Source organism: Hemiscyllium ocellatum, chromosome 33 (genome assembly GCF_020745735.1).
Source record: "Hemiscyllium ocellatum isolate sHemOce1 chromosome 33, sHemOce1.pat.X.cur, whole genome shotgun sequence".
In the NCBI taxonomy this organism is placed as follows: Eukaryota; Metazoa; Chordata; class Chondrichthyes; order Orectolobiformes; family Hemiscylliidae; genus Hemiscyllium; species Hemiscyllium ocellatum.
In genome coordinates this window covers 9,215,566-9,237,952 of record NC_083433.1, presented here as the reverse complement: position 1 = coordinate 9,237,952, position 22,387 = coordinate 9,215,566, and the positions used below count along the sequence as shown (strand labels likewise).

Here is a 22,387-nt window from a genome sequence, read left to right as displayed (position 1 = left end):
TGGGGGCTGTCACGGGGATGGGTTGGTGTCACGGGGGGTGGTGGGGGTGTGTCACGGGGTGGGGGTGTGGGGGCTGTCACGGGGATGGGTTGGTGTCACGGGGGGTGGTGCGGATGTCACGGGGGTAGGGGTGTGTCACAGGGTGGTGAGGATGTGTCACGGGGTGGGGGTGTGTCGTGGGTTGGTGGGGGGGTGTGTGTTACGGGGGTGGTGGGGGTGTGTCACAGGGGTGGGGGTGTGTCGCAGGATGGTGGGTTGTGTGTCGCGCAGGGTGGTGGGGGTGTTTCACGGGGAGGTGGGGGGGTGTTGCGGGGGATGGTGGGGGTTGTGTCACGGGGCGTGGGGGTGTGTCACGGGGGTGGGGTTTGTGTAACTGGGGTGGTGGGTGTGTCACGTGGGGTGGTATGTCACGGGGTGTGTGTCACGGTGGGGGTGTGTGTTGTGGGGGCTGTGTCACTGGATGTGTTGGGGTGTGTGTTGCAGGGTGGTGTGGATGGGGTGTGGGTCCTTGGGGTGGGGGGGGGTGTTGCGGGGGTATTTGTCGCGGAGGTTGTGTGTAGATGGGGGTGTGTCCTGGGGGAGGGGAGTCGCGTGGTGTGGATGTGTGTGTCGCAGGATGTGGGGGTGGGGTGTGTGTCCTGGAGGTGGGGTGTGTGTTGTGGGGTGTTTGTCGCGGGGGTTGTGTGTGGATGGGGGTGTGTCCTGGGGTGAGGGTGGTGGGGGGAGTGGGGGAGTCGCGGAGTGTGGGTGTGTGTGTCGCAGGGTGTGGGGGGTGTCGTGTGGATGGGGGTGTGTCCTGGGGTGAGGGTGGTGGGGGGAGTGGGGGAGTCGCGGAGTGTGGGTGTGTGTGTCGCAGGGTGTGGGGGGTGTCGTGGGGATGGGGGTGTATTGCGGGGTGTGTGTTGCGGGGGTGGGGTGTGTGTCGCTGGGGTGGGGGTGGGGGAGGGGAGTCGCGGGGTGTGGATGTGTGTGTCGCAGGGTGTGGGGGGTATGTCCTGGGGGTGGGGTGTGTGTTGCAGGGTGTGGGGGGTGTGTCCGGGGGGTGGGGTGTGTGTCCTGGGGGTGGCGTGTGTGTCCTGGGGGTGGGGTGTGTGTCGCGGGGGTGGGGTGTTTGTCCTGGGGGTGGGGTGTGTGTCCTGGGGGTGGGGTGTGTGTCGCGGGGGTGGGGTGTGTGTCGCGGGGGTGGGGTGTGTGTCCTGGGGGTGGGGTGTGTGTCCTAGCCAGGAGCGGCCCCTCTCTCTGCGATCACCTCTCGAGAAGGCGTTTCAAGGCGCGCTCGATGTTCATCCGATGCCCGACCCGGGTCACACCGAGATCGACGTAGTCGTCCCTCTGCAGCGAGGGGAGGTGGCTGCCATCGATCTCGTTGTCCAGGAAGTGTTCCTTGTGTTCGCCCAGGTTCAGGTAATCCAGCCAATCGGCCACGTCGAACTTGGTCCAGAAGGCCAGGGGCTTGGCAGCGAAGGGCTTGTCGGGGGGCACAGGGGGCGGCGACTGGAAGCTGCTGGTGGGCGAGTGGGCCCGGCTACCGGGTGGGAAGCTGGCAAAGCTGTTCCCGACTGAAGTGGGGGCACTGTGTATGTCGTAGCCCATGGGGGGCCCAGGCTGTGCCACCGAGGGCAGGATGGGCAGTGAGGAGGGGCGCGGTGTGCCCGGGTTGACTCTGTGCTCAGTGGCCTGTGGCATGGAGGGGCTGGGAGCTCTCCTCATGGGGGGCTTGATGTCAAACTCCACGGTCTTTGGGGGTTTCGGGCTGTGCTGGGGGGTCTTGGGCCAGTTCTGGAATGTGCTGCTCAGCGGGGCTTTCGGAGCTACGGCTCCCAGCATGGAATCGTCAGCGATCCTGCAGGAAGACGGAACAAGGAAACAAAAGGGGGGATCCGTTAGCTGTGCTCCCATGTCATAGTCATTCAGCACAGGAACAGACCCTTCAGCCCAACCAGTCTATGCTGACCATAATCCCAAACTAAACTACTCCCACCTGCCTGCTCCTAGCCCGTATCCCTCCAAATATTTCCTACTCATGAACTTATCCAAATGTCTTTTAAACATTACAATTGTACCCACACCCACTACTTCCTCGGGAAGTTCATTCCATACATGAACCACCCTCTGTGTAAAAAAATTGCCCCACATTTTTTTTATTAAATCTCTGTCCTCTCACCTTAAAAATGTGCCCCCTAGTCTTGATATGTCCTACCCTCAGGAGAAGACACCTACCATTCTTAGATAGGATTCAATCCTCACTTTCATAGAGGCCCTTCAGCCCTCGATATTGCACTGCCCTGTGGAGCCAATCTGTAACCCATCTAACCTACACTATTCCATTCTCGTCCATATGCCTATCCAATGACCATTTAAATGCCCTTAAAGTTGGCGAGTCTCCTATTATAGCTGCACGCAGTGCATTCCATACCCCTACTACTCTGAGTAAAGAAACTACCTCTAACATCTGTCCTATATTTATCACCCCTCAATTTAAAGCGATGCCCCCTCAGGCTAGCCATCACCATCCTAGGAAAAAGACTCTCACTGTCAACCCGATCTAACCCTCCGATTATCTTGTATGTCTCAATTAAGTCACCTCTCTGCCTTCTTCTCTCTAAAGAAAACAGCCTCAGTTCCCTTAACCTTTCCTGGTAAGACCTTCCTTCCATACCAGGCAACATTCCAGTAAATCTCCTCTGCACCCTTTCCAAAGCTTCCACATCCTTCTTATAATGCGGTGACCAGAACTGTACACAATATTCCAAGTGCGGCTGCATCAGAGTTTTGTACAGCTGCAGCATGACCAGCATGAACCTCTACCATTAAACACTAACACACCATATGCCTTCTTAACAACCCTATCAAGCTGGGTGGCAACTTTCAGGGATCTATGTGCATGGACACCGAGATCTCTTTGCTCATCTACACTACCAAGAATCTTACCATTAGCCCAGTACTCTGCATTCCTGTTACTCCTTCCAAAGTGAATCACCTCACACTTTTCCGCATTAAACTCCATTTGCCACCTCTCAGCCCAGCTCCTAGTCATTCACTAGCAGTTCTGTTTTTAACCTTGTTAACAGAATCTACAGTATAGATCCAAAAGGCACTGCCTATGAGTTTGGTGGAAGTGGGGACAGCCAAGGGGCTTCGAAAGGAAATTGGCTCTTCAGTGGCACGGTGGCTTAGTGGTTAGCACTGCTGCCTCACATCGCAAGGGACCCAGGTTTGATTCCAGCCTCAGGTGACTGGCTGTGTGGAGTTTGCATGTTCGCCCTGAGTCTGTGTGGGTTTGCTCTGGGTGCTCCAATTTCCTCCCACAGTCCAAAGATGTGCAGGTAAGGGTAGATTGGCTGTGCTAAGATATGCATAGTGTTCAGGGATGTGTAGGTTAGGCGCATTAGTCAGCGGTAAATATAAGATAATAGAGTAGGGGTGTGGGTGGGTTACTCTTTGGATGGTCGGTGGGGACTTGTGCCAAATGTCCCCCTTTTTTGCTCTTCAGGGATTCGATGACAATAGGGATTTGAGGGTTGTATAACAAAGGGCCTCCTCCTGTCCTGCGGAGGCATGGTCACTGATATCCCCCATACTCTTGGATACAGTGTTGACCCACCTACTTGACAACACAGAAACTCACTGGGCTCTTTCAGAGTCATTGCAGTGGGCCTGGAGTCTCGTGGAGGGCTGTCTGAGGTAAGGATAGCAGAGTCATAGAGATGCACAGCACGGAAATACACCCTTTGCTCCAACACGTCCATGCCAACCAGCTGTCCCAACCTCATCTCGTCCCATTTGCCACACTTGGCCCATATCCTTCTAAACCTTTCTTATTCATATACCCATCTAGATGCCTCATAAATGTTGCAATTGTACCAGCCTCCACCACTTCCTCTGGCAGCTCATTCCATACGCGCACCATCCTCTGTGTAAAAAAGTTGCCCCTTAGTCTCGTTTATATCTTTCCCCTCCCACCCTAAACCTATGCCCTCTCGTTCTGGACTCCCCCATCAGAGGAGAAAGACCTTGTCTATTTATCCTATCCATGCTCCTCCATGATTTTAACAACCTCAGTAAGGTCACCCCTCAGCCTCCGATGCTTCAGGGAAAACAGCCCCAGCCTATTCAGCCTCTCCCTGTAGCTCAAATCCTCCAACCCTGGCAACATCCTGTAAATATTTTCTGAACCTTTTCAAGTTTCACAACATCTTTCCGACAGGAAGGACACTAGAATTGCATGGAATATTCCAACAGTGGCCTAATCACTGTGCTGTACAGCTGCAACATGATCTCCCAACTCCTGTACTCAATACTCTGACCAATAATGGAAAGCATACCAAACGCCTTCTTCACGATCCTATCTACCTGCGACTCCACTTTCAAGGAGCTAGGAACCTGCACTCCAAGGTCTCTTTGTTCAGCAACACTCCCCAGGACCTTACCATTAAGTGTGTAAGTCCTGCTCTCATTTGCTTTTCCAAAATGCAGCACCTCACATTTATCTAAATTAAGCTCCACCGGCCATGAGTTAGCTAGATTGGGGTTTTAATAATCTAGCATTTCCACGGTCAGCATGACTAATACTAGCTTTATCTACCAGAGTGGACGAGGAATCGAGAAAAACCCAGAATAATGCTTTATACAGGAGATAAACTTCTGCCTCTACAGCTGAGGGAATTAATTAAATACTAAATGCCTCAGTGACGATGACCACAAAACTACCAACTTATCAGAATCATAGAATCCCTATAGTGTGGAAGCAGGCCATTCAGCCCATCGAGTCCACGCTGACCCTCCCAAGAGCATCCCAACCAGATCCCCCCCCCCACCTTATCCTTGTAGCTAACCCACCCAGCCTGCACATCCCTGAACACTATGGGGCGATTTTCCACAGCCAATCCACCCGAACCTGCACATCTTTGGACTGTGGGAGGAAACTGGAGTACCCGGAGGGAACCCACGCAGACATGGGGTAAACGTGCAAACTCCACACAGACAGTCGCCCGAGGCTGGAATCGAACTCGGGCCTCTGGTTGTAAAAACCCATCGGATTCTTTTTTTAAAAAAAGATTCCTTCATGAGATGTCAGTGTTGCTGGCTAGCTTGGTTTGTATTACCCATCCCTAACTGCCCACAGGGCAGTTAAGAGTCAGCCACATTGCTGTGGGTCCAGAGTCACATGTAGGCCAGACCAGGTAAAGATGGTAGTTCCCTTCCCTAAGGGACATTAGTGAACCAGATGGGGTTTACAATAATTGATACTAGTTACAAGGTCACTATTACACAGGCTTATTACCCCAAAATTCACTGAATTCAAATGTTACCATCTAGGTTAACCTAGATGCCTGGTTCAGTAATGTCCTCCAGGGAAAGAAATGCCATCCTTGCCTGGTCTGGCCTCCACGTTACTGCAAACCCACAGCTCTGTGGCCATCACTTAGCAGGGCTGGAAAAGCCACTCAGTTCAAAGGTCAGTTACATCGGAATGGACAACAAACTTTGGCCAACACTCACATCGCAGGAATACATCAGAAAGATAATTGCTACTTATTAATTTCTCTCAATTTAAAGTCTCCAGTTGCTTCTGAGCTTTGAATGTGCATCATTCAATTGTACATCACTGTTCCTGGATTATTGGTTACCCAGATTACCCTCTCTGAACAGTTTTTTTAAAAATTCACTCACGGGATGAGGGTAACGCTGGCTAAGTCAGTTATTAGTTGATGGTAAGGGTTCATCTTGGAGTGCAGTTACCAGCGGTGTTCCGCAAGGATCTGTTTTGGGACCATTGCTGTTTGTCATTTTTATAAATGACCTGGAGGAGGGGCTAGGAGGTTGGGTGAGCAAGTTTGCAGATGATACGAAAGTCGGTGGAGTTGTTGACAGTGAGGAAGGATGTGGCAGGTTACAGCGGGATATAGATAAGCTGCAGAGCTGGGCAGAAAGGTGGCAAATGGAGTTCAATGTAGGTAAGTGTGAGGTGATTCACTTTGGTAAGAGTAACAAGAAGATGGAGTACTGGGCTAATGGTCGGATACTTGGTAGTGTGGATGAGCAGAGGGATCTTGGTGTCCATGAACACAGGTCTCTGAAAGTTGCCACCCAGGTAAATAGTGCTGTGAAGAAGGCATATGGCGTACTGGCTTTTATTGGTAAAGGAATTGAGTTCCGGAGTCCTGAGGTCATGTTGCAGTTGTATAAGACTCTGGTGCGGCCACATCTGGAGTATTGTGTGCAGTTTTGGTCGCCATACTATAGGAAGGATGTAGAGGCACTGGAACGAGTGCAAAGGAGGTTTACCAGGATGTTGCCTGGTATGGTAGGAAGATCGTATGAGGAAAGGCTGAGGCACTTGGGGCTGTTTTCATTGGAAAAAAGAAGGTTTAGGGGTGACTTGATAGAGGTGTACAAGATGATTAGGGGTTTAGATAGAGTTGACCATGAGAACCTTTTTCCACGTATGGAGTCAGATATTACGAGGGGGCATAGCTTTAAATTAAGGGGTGGTAGGTATAGGACAGATGTTAGGGGTAGATTCTTTACTCAGCGAGTCGTGAGTTCATGGAATGCCCTGCCAGTATCAGTGGTGGACTCTCCCTCTTTATGGGCATTTAAACAGGCATTGGATAGGCATATGGAGGAAAGTGGGCTAGTGTATGTTAGGTGGGCTTGGATCGGTGCAACATCGAGGGCCGAAGGGCCTGTACTGCGCTGTATTTTTCTATGTTCTATGTTCTATTATTATCCATCCATAACTGCCCACAGGGCATTACAAGTCAACCTGTGGGTCTTGAGTCACATGTAGGCCAGACCACGTAAGGATGGCAGTTTCCTTCTCTAAAGGGTGTTATCGAGTCATAGAGATGTACAGCATGGAAACAAACCCTTCAGTCCAACCCGTCCATGCCGACCAGATATCCCAACCCAATCCAGTCCCACCTGCCAGCACCGGGCCCATATCCCTCCAAACCCTTCCTATTCATATACCCATCCAGATATCTCTTAAATGTTGCAATTGTACCAGCCTCCACCAGTTCCTCTGGCAGCTCATTCCACATCCGTACCACCCTCTGTGTGAAAAAGTTGCTCCGTAGGTGTCTTTTATATCTTTCCCCTCTCACCCTAAACCTATGCCCTCTAGTTCTGGATTCCCTGACCCCAGGGAAAAGACATTGCCATGCCCCTCATAATTTTGTAAACCTCTATAAGGTCACCCCTCAGCCTCCGACGTTCCGGGAAACACAGCCCCAGCCTGTTCAGCCTCTCCCTACAGCTCAAATCCTCCAACCCTGGCAACATACTTGTAAATCTTTTCTGAACCTTTTCAAGTTTCACAACACCTTTCCGATAGGAAGGAGACCAGAATTGCACGCAATATTCCAACAGTGGCCTAACCAATGTCCTGTACAGCCGCAACATGACCTCCCGACTCCTGTACTCAATACCCTGACCAATAAAAGAAAGCATGGGCATTAGTGACCCTGACAATTGGAAATGGTTTCATGGTCATCATTATACAAAGTTACAAATCACACAACACCAGGTTATTGTCCAACAGGTTTATTTGAAATCACAAGCTTTTGGAGCAATGCCCCTTCATAAGGTTCACTTATGATCTCAAATGAGTTGGACTGTAGCCTGGCGTTGTAGGACGCCTGACCTTCTCCATGCCAGCCCAACACCTCCATATCATGAAATTTTGGTGAATTAAGGGGTTGATGAAAGGGCACCAAGACAGCAATGTTGGACAGCCGGAGTGGAGTTACACATTAGTCACCATCTCGAGGAACAGCACGACGGAAACAGAGGGGCCAAATGGCCTGCGGACCAATTACCTGTGTCGGAGGAGCACGGGTTTGGAGGCCGTCGGGGGTCCCACAGAGTCGGGCTGGCGGCTCCAGGAGGTGCCGCTCATCTGCTGGAGTTTGGAGCTGAGCTCACTGATAATGCTGGCTTTCATCGATGCCATGTTGGAGGCCTGGCCGGAGTGTGGAGCCTCCTCCCACATGGACGGGGGCACATGGCGCTCCAGCGGGCAAGGGGCGGGCTCAGAGGGTGGCGGGGGCTGGGCCGTGGGGGGCAGGAAGGGGGGCCCGGGCGCCGACTGGGGAGGAGGGAGCGGGACGGTTGAGGAGACGGTGCTGGTGCTGGTGGTGGTGGTGGGGTCCCTCAAGGGGCCTGGCCCCCTCCCCATCAAGGGAGGAGGGCGGCCTCTGACTCGAGAGGCAAAGGGGGGCTTGTCGGCGAAGGCGTGACCGTCCAGGTAGGCGATATAGGTATCGAGCAGCTCGTTGCCCTCCGAGGACAGGCCCGAGAGGCTGGAGAAGGTGGAGACGCTGCTGATGGTCTCCAGGTGGTGGTCACTGCCGCTGCGGCTGTCCACCTCCTCGATGCCCGAGTCGCCCACGTTGTCCAGGAGGGTCTCGGCTGACGGTGCCCGGCTGCTCCCCGTGCCCAGAGCGCCCCCCTCGCCGCTGACGCTGCAGTCCATGTGGTTCTCCTTGCCGGCAGGCGCCTGTGTTAGTGTTGCCACCTCACTGTCGTACGAGGTCAGGCTGGAACCCGTCGAATCAACCGTGGGCAGGCTGCCAGCCTCCGCGGGGGTGGGTCCGGTGGCGGAGGAGGAGGCTGGGGGAGGGGGTGGTGGGGGCGGGGGAGGTGGCGGCGGGGGAGGGGGAGGCGGGGGAGGGGGAAGGGGCACCTCGGAGCTGTCGAAGCTGTTGGAGAACTCCAGCGGCGGAGGCAGGGGATCGCTGAATACAAACTCCTCCTCGGTGTCGATGGAGGGGGCCGGCGGGGGGAGGACTGTCAGGGGCAGGGCCTGGGGGTCCGGGAGGGGCGGCCGCGGAGGGGGCGGGGGCAGGGGCACGCTCTCCACGAAGCGCACCCGGTACTCGGCCTGCCCTTCGGCCTCCACCCGGGGCAGGGGCCTCGCCTCGGCCTCCTCCGTCTTCTGAGCCCGGAGGGGTGGGGGAGGGGGGCGCACAGCACCCCCGGTCTCTTTCCTCTGGCCAGCCCGGGGCTTGGGCCCCATCGCTGCCGCAGAGGAGACCGAAGGCTCGGGCTCCGGGTCCCGGGGCTGCTCCTTGATCGAGCGCTCGCGGGCCGCCAGCGCCAGGCCGAGGGGAGACTCCGGGTCCAGGAGTTTACCCGTCAGCGGGTGGACAAAGGCCATGGTCCTTGGGGCGAAACTATAGCCGGGGCCTGGGGCTGCCGGGCCGGGCCTCTTGGATGCCTGGGCCTCGTAGGCCAGGCCGCGGTCAGCGTAGGCTGAAGCATGAGTCCCCCGCCCGGCTGACGCCATAATGTTCATGAAGGCCTCGGCGCTGTTGAACATTCCTTCGTCGATGGATTTGGAGTGGGTGAGGCGAGGCGCGCTCTCGCCCTGCTCCTCCGCCACGTCCGTGGACAGGAAGGCCGCGGATTTGCGGCGGGCCTCCATGTAGCGCTCCCGGTCGCGCCTGGCGGCCCCCACAATGGCCGCCCCGAACTGGCTGGTGAAGTCCAGGCTGTCGCGGGCCTGAGGGGGTGCGGGCGGTGGGGGAGGGGGTGGGGGAGCTGGCGGCTCCCCTCCGGCCTCGGCCTCCATGCTGCTCCCCTGGCTGCTGCGACCGCTGCTGCTGGTTGATGGGGCCTTGATGATGATGGTGGGGATGGGGATGGAGCAGGTCTTGTCCTGTTGCTGTTGCTGTTGTTGTTGTTGTTGTTGTTGTTGCTGCTCATCCTCCACCTTCGACTGTTTGACCAGCAGCCCCTTCCTCCGCACGGGCTTGGCGGGCACAAACATGGCGGTGTTCACGACCCTGGCCGTGGGGTTGCTGTAGCGACTCTCGGTGGCCTGTGCCCTCCGACCCCGGGCGTTCGGCTGCGAGGTGGAGGAGGAAGACGATGACCCCCCTCCCCCGCCACTCCCAGCGCCCCCTGCTCCGGCCAGTTGGTCCGAGTCTTGCCGGTAAAGCCCCGCCTTGTCCCTCTTGTGCCGCTCCTTCAGCTCCACCTTTCCTGTCTCCGCCAGCTCGTGCCGCAGGCTGGCATAGATCTTGGCAGCGTCGGCAGTGCCCGCAGGGTTGAAGGTCGAGCGTGCGGCGGAGGCGGGGCCGGAGGAGTGGGGTGGGGGAGGGGGACCGGAGCGGGGCTGGGGCAGGTTGAACGGTGGGTCGGGGGGAGCGGTGGTGGGAGGGGGAGGGATCTCATCAGCGCTCGGCACAGAGAGGCTGCGGGCGAATTTGAACGACGGCGGAACCAGGAACTGCTTCTCCTCCTCAGGGGCACCTACAGGGAGACATGGCACACAGCAAAGTCAACACGTGGACCAACAGACTGATTCGCCCAACGCGACGCCAAGTAAATGACCAGTCGGGCAAATGTAACAATCACCGACCGGGCTGGGAGGGTAGCCCCGGCGCTATGTGAAGGCACAGTCTGTCTGCGTAACATACTTCAGGTCACACCATTAATATCATAAAAATCATGTCACGTAAACATTTCCAAACAGAGAGTAAGAGGCGGGTACAGTACTGGTCGGGACAGGTCTGTTGCTGTATAACACTGGGGTACAGCACTGATGGGGACAGCTCTGTCGCTGTATAACACTGGGGTACAGTACTGATGGGGGAAAGGTCTGTCCCTGTGTAACACTGGGGTACAGTACTGATGGGGACAGCTCTGTCGCTGTATAACACTGGGGTACAGTACTGATGGGGGAAAGGTCTGTCCCTGTGTAACACTGGGGTACAGTACTGGTGGGGACAGCTCTGTCGCTGTGTAACACAGGGGTACAGTACTGATGGGGGAAAGGTCTGTCCCTGTGTAACACTGGGGTACAGTACTGGTAGGGACAGCTCTGTCGCTATGTAACACAGGGGTACAGTACTGGTGGGGACAGCTCTGTCGCTGTATAACACGGGTACAGTACTGAGGGGGACAGCTCTGTCGCTGTATAACTCTGGGGTGCAGTACTGAGGGGGACAGGTCTGACACTATAACACTGGAGTACAGTACTGTGGGGGACAACACTGTCGGTGTATAACACTGGGATACAGAACTTGTGCAGGACAGCTCTATCACTGTATAACAGTGGGGTACAGGTCGGTCGGCTGTATAACACTGGGGTACAGTACTGCTGGGAACGAGTCTGTCACTGTATAACACTGGGGTACAGTACTGGTGGGGACAGGTCTGTCACTGTATAACACAGGGGTACAGAACTGGTGGGGACAGGTCTGTCACTGTATAACACTGGGGTACAGTACTGGTGGGGACAGGTCTGTCAGTGTATAACACTGGGGTACAGTACTGGTGGGGACAGGTCTGTCACTGCATAACACTGGGGTACAGTACTAGTGGGGACAGGTCTGTCAGTGTATAACACTGGGGTACAGTACTGGTGGGGACTGGTCTGTCACTGTATAACACTGGGGTACAGAACTGGTGGGGGACACATCTGTCGCTGTATAGCCATGGTGTACAGTACTGTTGGGGACAGGTCTGTCGCTGTACAACACTGGGGTACAGTACTGGTGGGGACTGGTCTGTCATTGTATAACACTGGGGTATAACACTAGTGGGGACAGATCTGTCACTGAATAACACTGGGGTACAGTACTGGTGGGGACAGGCCTGTCGCTGTATACCTCTCGGGTACTGTACTGATGGAGACAGACCTGTCACTGTATAACTGGTGGGGTACAGTACTGTTGCTGTATAACACTGGGGTACAGTACTGGTGGGGTACAGTTCTGTTGCTGTATAACAGTGGGGTATAGTACTGGACAGTGAAAACTGAACCAGATTGACTGGGGATACCAAAGGAGATGGGGAATAATTGAGAATGTAGATGAGGTTGAAATTCTTCACTCAGGGTGCTGGATGTTCGAAATAATCTCCCCTAATGATTTCTAGAATCTCCGTCGTTGAAAGCTGTCAAGATTGAGAGCAGCAGCTTTTCTGGAAGGGTCTGTCGCGATTGGGTGGTGGTTAGGCAGTGGGTAATGTGGCATAATGAGTGACAGAACAGGTTGGATGGGCTGAAAGGCCTTATCCTGTTGTCTTTCTTGTAGTATATCACACCCCTCTCCCTTCCCAGATTTCTCTTACCCATTGACTTCTGACGCATCATCCCTTGCTGTGCTGCCAGGTATGGACGGTCAAAACTGACCGATGGTCCAAGTGCAGTCAGCCCTGGTTGGTCATACAGCGGCTGGAGAGGAGAACAAGCACATCACTTACAAACCTGGTTCCGAGTTGCTTCTGGCAAGACTTCATTCCACCTCTGTTCAAATCGACCCTCGACCCACCGTCCCCCCGTGCCAAATGACAACCCTGGGCTTTTCCTGCCCTGATATAGTTCCCCTACACCCCCCTCACCATCTCACATCTGCCTCACAGCCTGCCAACAGGGTGGCATTGCCTGGTTGGGGTGTAGACCCAGGGGACTCAGCCACAGGATAGGGGATAGACCATTAAGGACCGAGATGGGGAAAGATTTCTTCACTCTAAGGGCAGTGAACCTATGCTGATAGGGAGTGCCAGGGATTTTCTACCATGGAAGGCAGTGATGGCCAAGTCAATAAACTTATTCAACAAAGAGACAGACAAACCATTAGGTCTAGGCAAAGGAGGAATACTGAATTGAGATAAAGGGTCAGCCGCGGTCATGTTGAATGAGGCAGCAGGTTGGAAGGGCTGAATGGCCTACTCCAGTTTGGACGAATTGACCAACATAGAGCCTGTGTCCTGGCACTCCCTCCTCAGCGCCCCCTCCACCACCTCAGCAAGTTTCAGCAGAGAATTCTGCTCTCATTGATCCCAACTCTGACCCCTGACCATCACTGAATTTCTTTAGTTTTAAATGATTCGCACCCCTGGACGTGGGGGAGAGGAGTGGGGGCGGTCACTGAGCTATCTCTAACTGCCCTTGAATTAAGTGACCCACGTCAGGGGGTAGTTAACAGTCAACCACATGGGTCTGGAGTCACATGTAGGCCACACCATGTAAAGACAGCCAATGTTCTTCCCAAAAAGGCTTTAGTTTCATCATCCCCTGGATTAGCTTTGTATTCCAGCTTCATTCATTTATGAATTAAATGTAAACTCTACCAACTGCAACGGTGGGGTTTGAACCCATTTCCCTAAGGCCATTAGAGTCACAGAGATGTACCACATGGACACAGACCCATCGGTCCAACTCGTCCATGCTGACTAGATATCCCATCCTAATCTAGTCCCATTTCCCAGCACCCGGCCCATATCCCTCCAAGCCCTTCCTATTCATATACCCAGCCAGATGCCTTTTAAATGTTGCAATTGTACCAGCCTCCACCACTTACTCTGGCAGCTCATTCTATACATGTACCACCCTCTGCATGAAAATGTTGCCCGTGAGCTTTATTTTATATCTTTCCCCTCTCACCCTAAACCTATGCCCCCTAGTTCTGGACTCCCCATCAGAGGTGAAAGACCTTGCCTATTAACCCTATCCATGCTCCTCATGATTTTATAAACCTCGATGAGGTCACTCCTCAGCCTCCGATGCTCCAGGGAAAACAGCCCCAGTCGATTCAACCTCTCCCTATAGCTCAAATCCTCCAACCCTGGCAACATCCTTGTAAGTCTTTTCTGAACCCTTTCCAGTTTCACAACATCGCCTTCAATTGAACCTCAGGCTTACACTTTTCATCACTGCCTACCTTAGCAACACCAGGCGATACGTCCCGTGGGTCAGTGAGTTGCACTTGGGTCTCTGGGCTCGATGGTCATTGGGTCATGTCCCACTCTTGAGACTTGAGAAGTAACCCCATGCTCACTTACTGAGGGACTGCTACACTGTTGGAAATGTTATCCTGTGCAAGAGAATACTGTGTTCAATTCTGTTCTCCCTGCTATAGGAAATGATGTGGAGGTGCTGGTGTTGGTCATGGGGTGGACAAAGTTAAAAATCACACAACACCAGGTTATAGTCCAACAGGTTTATTTGGAAGCACTAGCTTTCGAAGCGACGCTCCTTCATCAGGTGGCTGTGGAGTATAAGATCGAAGGACACAGAATTTATAACAAACATTTACAATATAATCTAATCAGGTCTTTTTCAATATATCATTTCAGTTACATCACACTGTAAACTTTTGCTATAAATTCTGTGTCCTACTTTCTTATATTCCACAACCACCCAATGAAGGAGCAGCGCTCTGAAAGCTAGTGCTTCCAAATAAACCTGTTGGACTATAACCTGGTGCTGTGTGATTCTTAACTTTGCTGGAGAAAAGATGTTGTTAAACGTGAAAGGGTTCAGAAAAGATTTACAAGGATGTTGGAGGATTTGAGCTATAGGGAGAGTGGACTGTTTTCCCTGGAGTGTGGGAGGCTGAGGGGGTGACCTTTATAGAGGTTTATAAAGGTGTGGATAGAGTGAATAGCCAAAGCCTTTTCCCCAGGGTGGGGAAGTCCAAAACTAGAGGGTATAGGTTTAAAGTGAGAAGGGAAAGATTTAAAAGGGACCTGAGGGACAACTTTTTCACACAGAGGGTGGTGCGTGTATGGAATGAGCTGCCAGAGGAAGTGGTGGAGGCTGGTACAATTACAGCATTTAAAAGACATCTGGATGGGTATATGAATAGGAAGGGTTTGGAGGGATATGGGCCAAGTGCTGACAAATGGGACTAGATTAGGATATCTGGTGGGTTGGACCGAAGGTCTGCTTCCGTGCTGTCCATCTCTATGACTATAAATATCACAATTGGGATCCTCTCTGCCAATATTTATCACTGAAATGAAGTATATAAAGACCAAGAAAGAACAAGAGTAGGCCATTCGGCCCCTTGACTCTGCTCGACCATTCAACAGGGTCTTGGCTGATCTGACATTCCTCACAGCCACTTTTCTGCCCTTTCCCTGTAACCGTGGATTCCCAGCTGATCAAGAATCTGTCTCAGTCTTAAATATACACAAGGATTCTGCTGCTGCCTCAGCTCTCTACGGCAAGGCATTCCAAAGGCACCCACCTCTCTGAGAGAAGAAATTTCTGATCATCTCAGCTTTAAATAGGTGTCCCTTCAATCTGAGACTGTGCCCTCTGGTCCTAGACCTCCCCACAAGGGGAAACACCTTCCCAGCATTGACCCTGTCAAACCGCTTACAAATGCTATTAGGTCCAGTGAGATCACCTCTCATTCTTCTACTAGAGTCCCCACCTATTTAATATTTGCTCATAAGACAATCTCTCCATACTAGGGATCATCTTGATGAACTTTCTTGGAGCTTTCTTGGAAGGGAAGGTATATCTTGGATGATCAGCACTACCAGGAATAACCCACAGATGGTGGTGAGGAGCTCATCAAATTGCTGATCTCGATCGCCATCTCACAGCTCACCTTGGTAATGCAGCTGGACATTTATTCCCATTCCTGCTAATATATAATCTTTCTTTTTTTTCCAAACTCACACTCACACACACAAATATACAGACATACACACACGGACACATTTTCACACATACAGACACACACAGACAACACACAGACACAGGCATACACACAGACACAGAGACACACAGACACAGACATACATACATATTCTCACACATACAGACACACACAGACACAGACATACACACACACACACACACATTCTCACACATGCAGACACACAAACACAGACACATTCTCACACACACAGGTACTTTCACATGCACATTCTTATACACACACTCTCACACATACACAGACACACACATAGAGATACACACAGACATAAACACACACACACTCTCACACAAACACACACTCTAAGATCTACTCAAATTAACACGTGATAATAAATAAATCAAATCAAATCAAACCACTCAAGATGGAGAGAGAACTGGACAGAGGAATCCCACTCCAGAGAGCATCGAGAATGAGAGGGCACAGATTTAAAGTAATTAGTAATGTAGAAAAAGAGATATGAGGTAAAACACATCTGCACAGCAACGGTTCTGTGATATACACACATGCACAATACATTCACACACACACACACACACACACACGTGCTCACACACTAACATTCACCATTCAACATAAAGCTGATGGCCTAGTGGTATGACCACTGGACTGTTAATCCAGAGACCCAGATAATGCTCTGGGGACCCCAGTTTGAATCCTGCCATGGCAGATGGTAGAATTTAAATTCAATATGTCCCTGGAATTAAGAATCTAGCGGTGACCATGAATCCATTGTTGCTTGTTTGAAAAGCCCATCTGGTTCGTTAATCCTCTTCAGGGAAGGAATCTGCCATCCTTACACCTGGTCTGGCCTACATGTGACTTCAGACCCACAGCAACGTGGTTGACTCTTAACTGCCTTCTGGGCAATAAATGCTGGCCTCGCCTGAATGAGTTTTAAAAAAAGCACATTCATTTCCAAACAGATACTAGCACATTGTAAGAGATCGTCTTTTTGGGGATTATAAACTGAAATGAAATTTGGCCTACAATAGCTAGAAGACCAGGAGAGGTTTGCAGTGTGGAAAGCCAGTGCTGTGTATTTTTTGAGCAGTGACACATAATTGCTCTTCAAAGCAGTGAGAGGGAGAATGAGTGGCAGCAAGGATGTTTTGAATAAAGGAGATTCTGGCTGACAAGAGCCCTCTGATTGGTTGAGCTGGGGTTTGTTAAAAGGGTAATGGAGAGAAACATCCAGACCCTGAAGGCGGAAAGCGTCCGTCCCTCCTCCCCTTCCCTTCGGTGTGGGAAAAAGACAGGCATAACGGAGAAGTTTAAAAGAAAGAATTTGAACAAGAGTAGGTCTACCTGACCAATTATTGATCAAAGAGTGATCACCCCCTACAGGCCACATTGCTCAATTCAAAGGACTGGAGGAAAATAAGTTTCGATTTTGCAGTCTGAACTTTTGATCTTGCGAATATTGTTTACCTTATCTATAATCTTTTTCCATGCACAGTTTATGCATTAAACTGTCTGTCTTCATCATCACTGTGTGCAAGTGTGTGTTTAAGAGTTTTGAAGAGATATTGTTTTTGTTGTGTTGATATAGATTAGAAATCATTTCTTTTCTCTGGCCTCGTTAAAGTGAAGTGTGTTAGAATAAACTGGTATTTCAACTGTTAGGGCTGAAACCTGGTGTGAATTTGTTTTGCCCTGAGTAGCAGTCAGTCCAGTAAATTGGGCATTTTGCTGTTTCATTGTGATTTTATACCTTTTGACAAGTTGTGACAACTTAGAGACACAGTCATAGTCATAGAGATGTACAGCATGGAAACAGGCTGTTTGGTCCAACTCATCTATGGCAACCAGATATTCCAACCCAATTTAGTCCCACCTGCCAGCACCCAGCCCATATCCCTCCAAACCCTATTCATATACCTATCCAGATGCCTTTTAAATGTTGCAATTGTACCAACCTCCACCACTTCCTCTGGCAGCTCATTCCATACACGTACCACGCTCTGCATGAAAAAGTTGCCCTGTAGGTTTCTTTTATATCTTTCCCCTTTCACCCTAAACTTATGCCCTCTAGTTCTGGACTCCCCCACCCTAGGGAAAAGACTTTGTCTATTTATCCTATCCATGCCCCTCATGATTATATAAACCCCTTTTAGGTCACCCTTCAGTCTCTGACGCTCCAGGGAAAACAGCCTCGGCCTATTCAATCTCTCCCTATAGCTCAAACCCTCCAACCCTGGCAACACCTTTGTAAATCTTTTCTGAACCCTTTCAAGTTTCACAACATCTTTCCAATAGGAAGGAGATCAGAATTGCACGCAATATTCCAGCAGTGGTCTAACCAATGTCCTGTACAGCCGCAACATGACCTCCCAACTCCTATACTCAATACTCTGACCAATAAAGGAAAGCATACCAAACGCCTTCTTCACTATCCTATCTACCTACGAGTCCACTTTCAAGGAGCTAAGAATCTGCACTCCAAGGTCTCTTTGTTCAGCAACACTCCCGCTTACCATTAAGTGTATAAATCCTGCCCTGATTTGCTTTCCCAAAATGCAGCACCTTCCATTTATCTAAATCAAACTCCATCTGTCACTTCTCATCCCATTGGCCCATCTGATCAAGATCCTGTTGTAATCTGAGGTAACCTTCTTCGCTGTTCACTACACCTCCAATTTTGATGTCATCTGCAAACTTACTAACTGTACGTCTTATGCTCACATCCAAATCATTTATATAAATGATGAAATGTAGTGGGCCTAGCACCAATCCTTGTGACACTCCACTGGTTACAGGCCTCCAGTCTGAAAAGCAACACTCCACCACCACCCTCTGTTTTCTAACTTTGAGCCAGTTCTGTATCCAAATGGCTAGTTCTCCCTGTATTCCATGAGATCTAACCTTGCTAATCAGTCTCCCATGGGGAACCTTGCTGAATGCCTTATAGATCATGTCTACTGCTCTACTCTCATCAATCCTCTTTGTTACTTTTTCAAAAAACTCAAATCAAGTTTGTGAGACATGATTTCCCACACACAAAGCCACATTGACTATCCCCAATCAGTCCTTGCCTTTCCAAATACATGTATATCCTAAGGATTCCCTCCAACAACTTGCCCATCACTGACATCAGGCTCATTGGCCTATAGTTCCCTGGCTTGTCCTTACCACCTTTCTTAAACAGTGGCACTACGTTAGCCAACCTCCAGTCTTCCGGCACCTCACCTGTGACTATCGATGATACAAATATCTCAGCAAGAGGCCCAGCAATCACTTCCATAGCTTCCCACAGAGTTCTCGGGTACACCTGATCTGGTCCTGGGGATTTATCCACTTTTATGTGTTTCAAGAAATCCAGCACTTCCTCCTCTGTAATATGAACATTTTTCAAAATGTCACCATCTATTTCCCTACATTCCATATCTTCCATATACTTTTCCACAGTAAATACTGATACAAAATAATTGTTTAATATCTCCCCAATCTCCTGCGGCTCCACACAAAGGCTGCCTTGTTGATCTTTGAGGGGCCCTATTCTCTCCCTAGTTACCCTTTTGTCCTTAATGTATTTGTAAAAATCCTTTGGATTCTCCTTAACTCAATTTGCCAAAGCTATCTCATGTCCCTGTTTTGCCCTCCTGATTTCCCTCATAAGTATACTCCTACTTCCTTTATACTCTTCTAAGCATTCACTCGATCTATCCTGTCTATACCTGGCATATGCTTCCTTCTTTTCCTTAACCAAACCCTCAATTTCTGTAGTCATCCAGCCTTCCCTATACCTACCAGCCTTCCCTTTCACCCTGACAGGAATATACTTTCTCTGGACTCTTGTTATCTCATTTCTGAAGGCTTTGAATTATCCAGCCGTCCCTTTACCTGCGAATGTCTGGCCCCAATCAGCTTTTGAAAGTTCTTGCCTATTACCGTCAAAATTGGCCTTTCTCCAAGTTAGAACTCCAACTTTTATATCCGGTCTATTCTTTTCCATCACTTTTTTAAAATTAATAGAATTATGGTCGCTGGCCACAAAGTGCTCCCCCACCGACACCTCAGTCACCTGCCCTGCCTTATTTCCTGAGAGTTGTCAAGTATTACATCTTCTATAGTAGGTACATCCACATACTGAATCAGAAAATTGTCTTGTACACACTTAACAAATTCCTCTCCATCTAAACCTTTCATACTATTGCAGTCCCAGTTTATGTTTGGAAAGTTAAAATCCTCTACCATAACCACCCTATTATTCTTACAGGTCACTGAGATCTCCTTACAAATTTGTTCTCAGTTTCCTTCTGACTATTAGGGGACCTATAATACAATCTCAATAAGGTGATCATCCCTTTCTTATTTCTCAGTTCCACCCAAATAACTTCCCTGGATGTATTTCCAGGAATATCCTCCCTCAGCACAGCTGTAATGCTATCCCTTATCAAAAGCACCACTCCCCCTCCTCTCTTGCCTCCCTTTCTATCCTTCCTGCAGTATTTGTATCCTGGAACATTAAGCTGCCAGTCCTGTCCATCCCTGAGCCACGTTTCTGTAATTGCTATGATATCCCAGTCCCATGTTCCTAACCATGCCCCGAGTTCATCTGCCTTCCCTGTTAGGCCTCTTGCATAGAAGTAAATTTGGTTTAATTTATCAGTCTTGCCTTGTTCTCTGCTTTGTCCCTGCCTGCCCTGACTGTTTGACTCGCCTTTGTTCTCAACTGTACCAGTCTCAGACTGACCTTTTTCCTCACTATCTCCCTGGGCCCAGCCCCCCCCACCTTACTAGTTTAAATCCTCCCGAGCAGCTCTAGCAAATCTCCTTGCCAGTATATTAGTCCCCTTCCAATTCAGGTGCAATCCGTCCTTCTTGTACAAGTCACTCCTACCCCAGAAGAGATTCCAATAATCCAAAAATGTGAATCCTTCTCCCTTACACCAGCTCCTCAGCCATGCATTCATCTGCTCTATCCTCCTATTCCTGCCCTCACTAGCTCATATGACCGGAAGTAATCCAGATATTACTAGCCACGAGGACCTCCTTTTTAAATTCCTGCCTAACTCTCTGTAATCACCCTTCAGAATCTCAAACATTTCCCTTCCTATGTTGTTGGTTCCAATGTGTGCAGTGACCTCTTGCTGGCCCCTCTTCCCCGTGAGAACATTCTGCACCCTCTCTGAGACATCCTTGATCCTGGCACCAGGGAAGTAACACACCATTCTGCTCTTTCACTGCTGGCCACAGAAACGTCTGTCTGTACCTCGGACTACAGAATCCCCTAACACAATTGATCTCTTGGAAGCCAACGTACCCCTCGTTGCATTAGAGCCAGTCTCAATACCAGAAACTTGGCTCTTGGTGCTACGTTACCCTGAGAATCCATCACCTCCTACATTTTCCAAAATAGCTTACCTGTTTGAAGACTTCTTCACTAACTATCTGCCTCTCTTGCCTTTCCTGGAGTTAACCCAGCTATGTGACTGTATCTGTGACTTTTCCCCCTTCCTTATAATTGCCAACCATCACATGCCTTGCTGTTGTGAATTCCTCATTGCCTCCAACTGTCTCTCCAACCAATCCTTTCGATCTGGTGGGATTTACAACCAATGGCATTTATTGCAGATATAATCCTCAGTAACCTGTAAACTCTCCCTAAACTCCTACATCTACAAGAGGAGCACATCACTCTACTAAATTGTGGAACAATGGGGCACATGTCAAGGTTAAGTCAGGAGAACATACACACACATGCACACACTCATTCACACATGAATACACACATGCACACACTGTTATGAAGGTGTAGAGGTACTGTACCTTTAAGAGAGTTGAAAAGCTAGCAAGGACTGAGAGAAGCACAGAGAGTCTGGAACAAGGTAACAATGTAATTTTTGGTTGAAACAGATAGCAGTAGAGGGGTTGCCATGAGACAAAAACAAATTCAAATTCAGCCAGTTTAAAATATGTCCAAGATACCAAACTCCAATTAAGTTTGAACTTAGTATTTTGATAATATTAAAAACAATGAAATGAGCCGATGCTTTGGGGTATAAAACCGCAACATCTTTGAACAGTTGAGAGAGAACTGCCAAAAGACCAACAGATGTAGGCTGCTAGTTTAAGAGATCTCTGAGAGATACCTGTCTGTGGAAGAAGTCTGCATGGCAGAACATCGAGGCTTACTTGGAGAGAGAATCTAGAGAGAAAACTCTGCAAAGCTGACTGGTTTTGAAACAGGATTGTTTTTCTGTGAATGGTAATTTGGATTTTTTTATTGGACTGGAATTGTAGAGGGGGAGGTAAATGATGGGTTTAAGAGAAAGGAGTTGTAAATAGTTGTTAGTTAATATTCTTTGTAAGACTTTTAAAAATCTGTTAATTTTTACTTTAAATAGTGACTTTTGGGATAGTACTTTGCCACTTGAATTTTAACAGATAACATCACGAGGTAAATCTTTTCCATGTTGCTGGTATAAATTAGCTGGGGAGGGGGTGTTTACACACACACATACCCTCACACGCATATATATGTACACACATATACACTCGCATGTATACACACATATCACACACACTTCTATAGACACTTATATACACACATATGCACACACATGCACACATACACACACGTAAATACACACATATACACATTGTCATACACACATACACATACATGTGGCATACTTAGATACACACATACATATATACACACATGCACACACACAAGCGCACACACATATACACACATACACGCACACACACTTACATATATCCATATACACAAACACATATATACACACGCACACAGTCGTGAACACACATTTACAACCATGCACACAATCAATCTGACACGCTCACACATGCACAGCCAAACTCACACACAAAGACGTGTGCACGCACAAGTATTCAGAGACACACGTACAAACACACATGCCATCCATATCACAGCACAAGCCTCCAGCTGA

General features: G+C 49.8%; 2 protein-coding genes across 2 annotated transcripts in view; both read right to left on the bottom strand.

Moving 5' to 3' along the window:
- Window positions 1-1,245: 1,245 nt before the first annotated feature.
- On the bottom strand, window positions 1,246-5,726 carry LOC132831203 (SH3 and multiple ankyrin repeat domains protein 1-like). Its single transcript, XM_060849216.1, has 2 exons — window positions 5,674-5,726; window positions 1,246-1,843 (listed from the first exon to the last, which is right to left on the bottom strand). Exons 1-2 carry the CDS (start codon window positions 5,724-5,726, stop codon window positions 1,246-1,248), a joined length of 651 nt encoding a protein of 216 aa, XP_060705199.1.
- A 2,093-nt stretch (window positions 5,727-7,819) lies between these two features.
- Window positions 7,820-22,387, bottom strand: part of LOC132831202 (SH3 and multiple ankyrin repeat domains protein 1-like) — a 267,969-nt gene continuing 253,401 nt past the window's right edge. The window contains exons 22-23 of the mRNA XM_060849215.1: window positions 12,085-12,187; window positions 7,820-10,260 (exon numbers count right to left, since the gene is read on the bottom strand). Of these exons, the coding sequence (XP_060705198.1) occupies window positions 7,820-10,260; window positions 12,085-12,187 (2,544 nt within the window). The remainder of the gene's footprint in view (window positions 10,261-12,084; window positions 12,188-22,387) is intronic.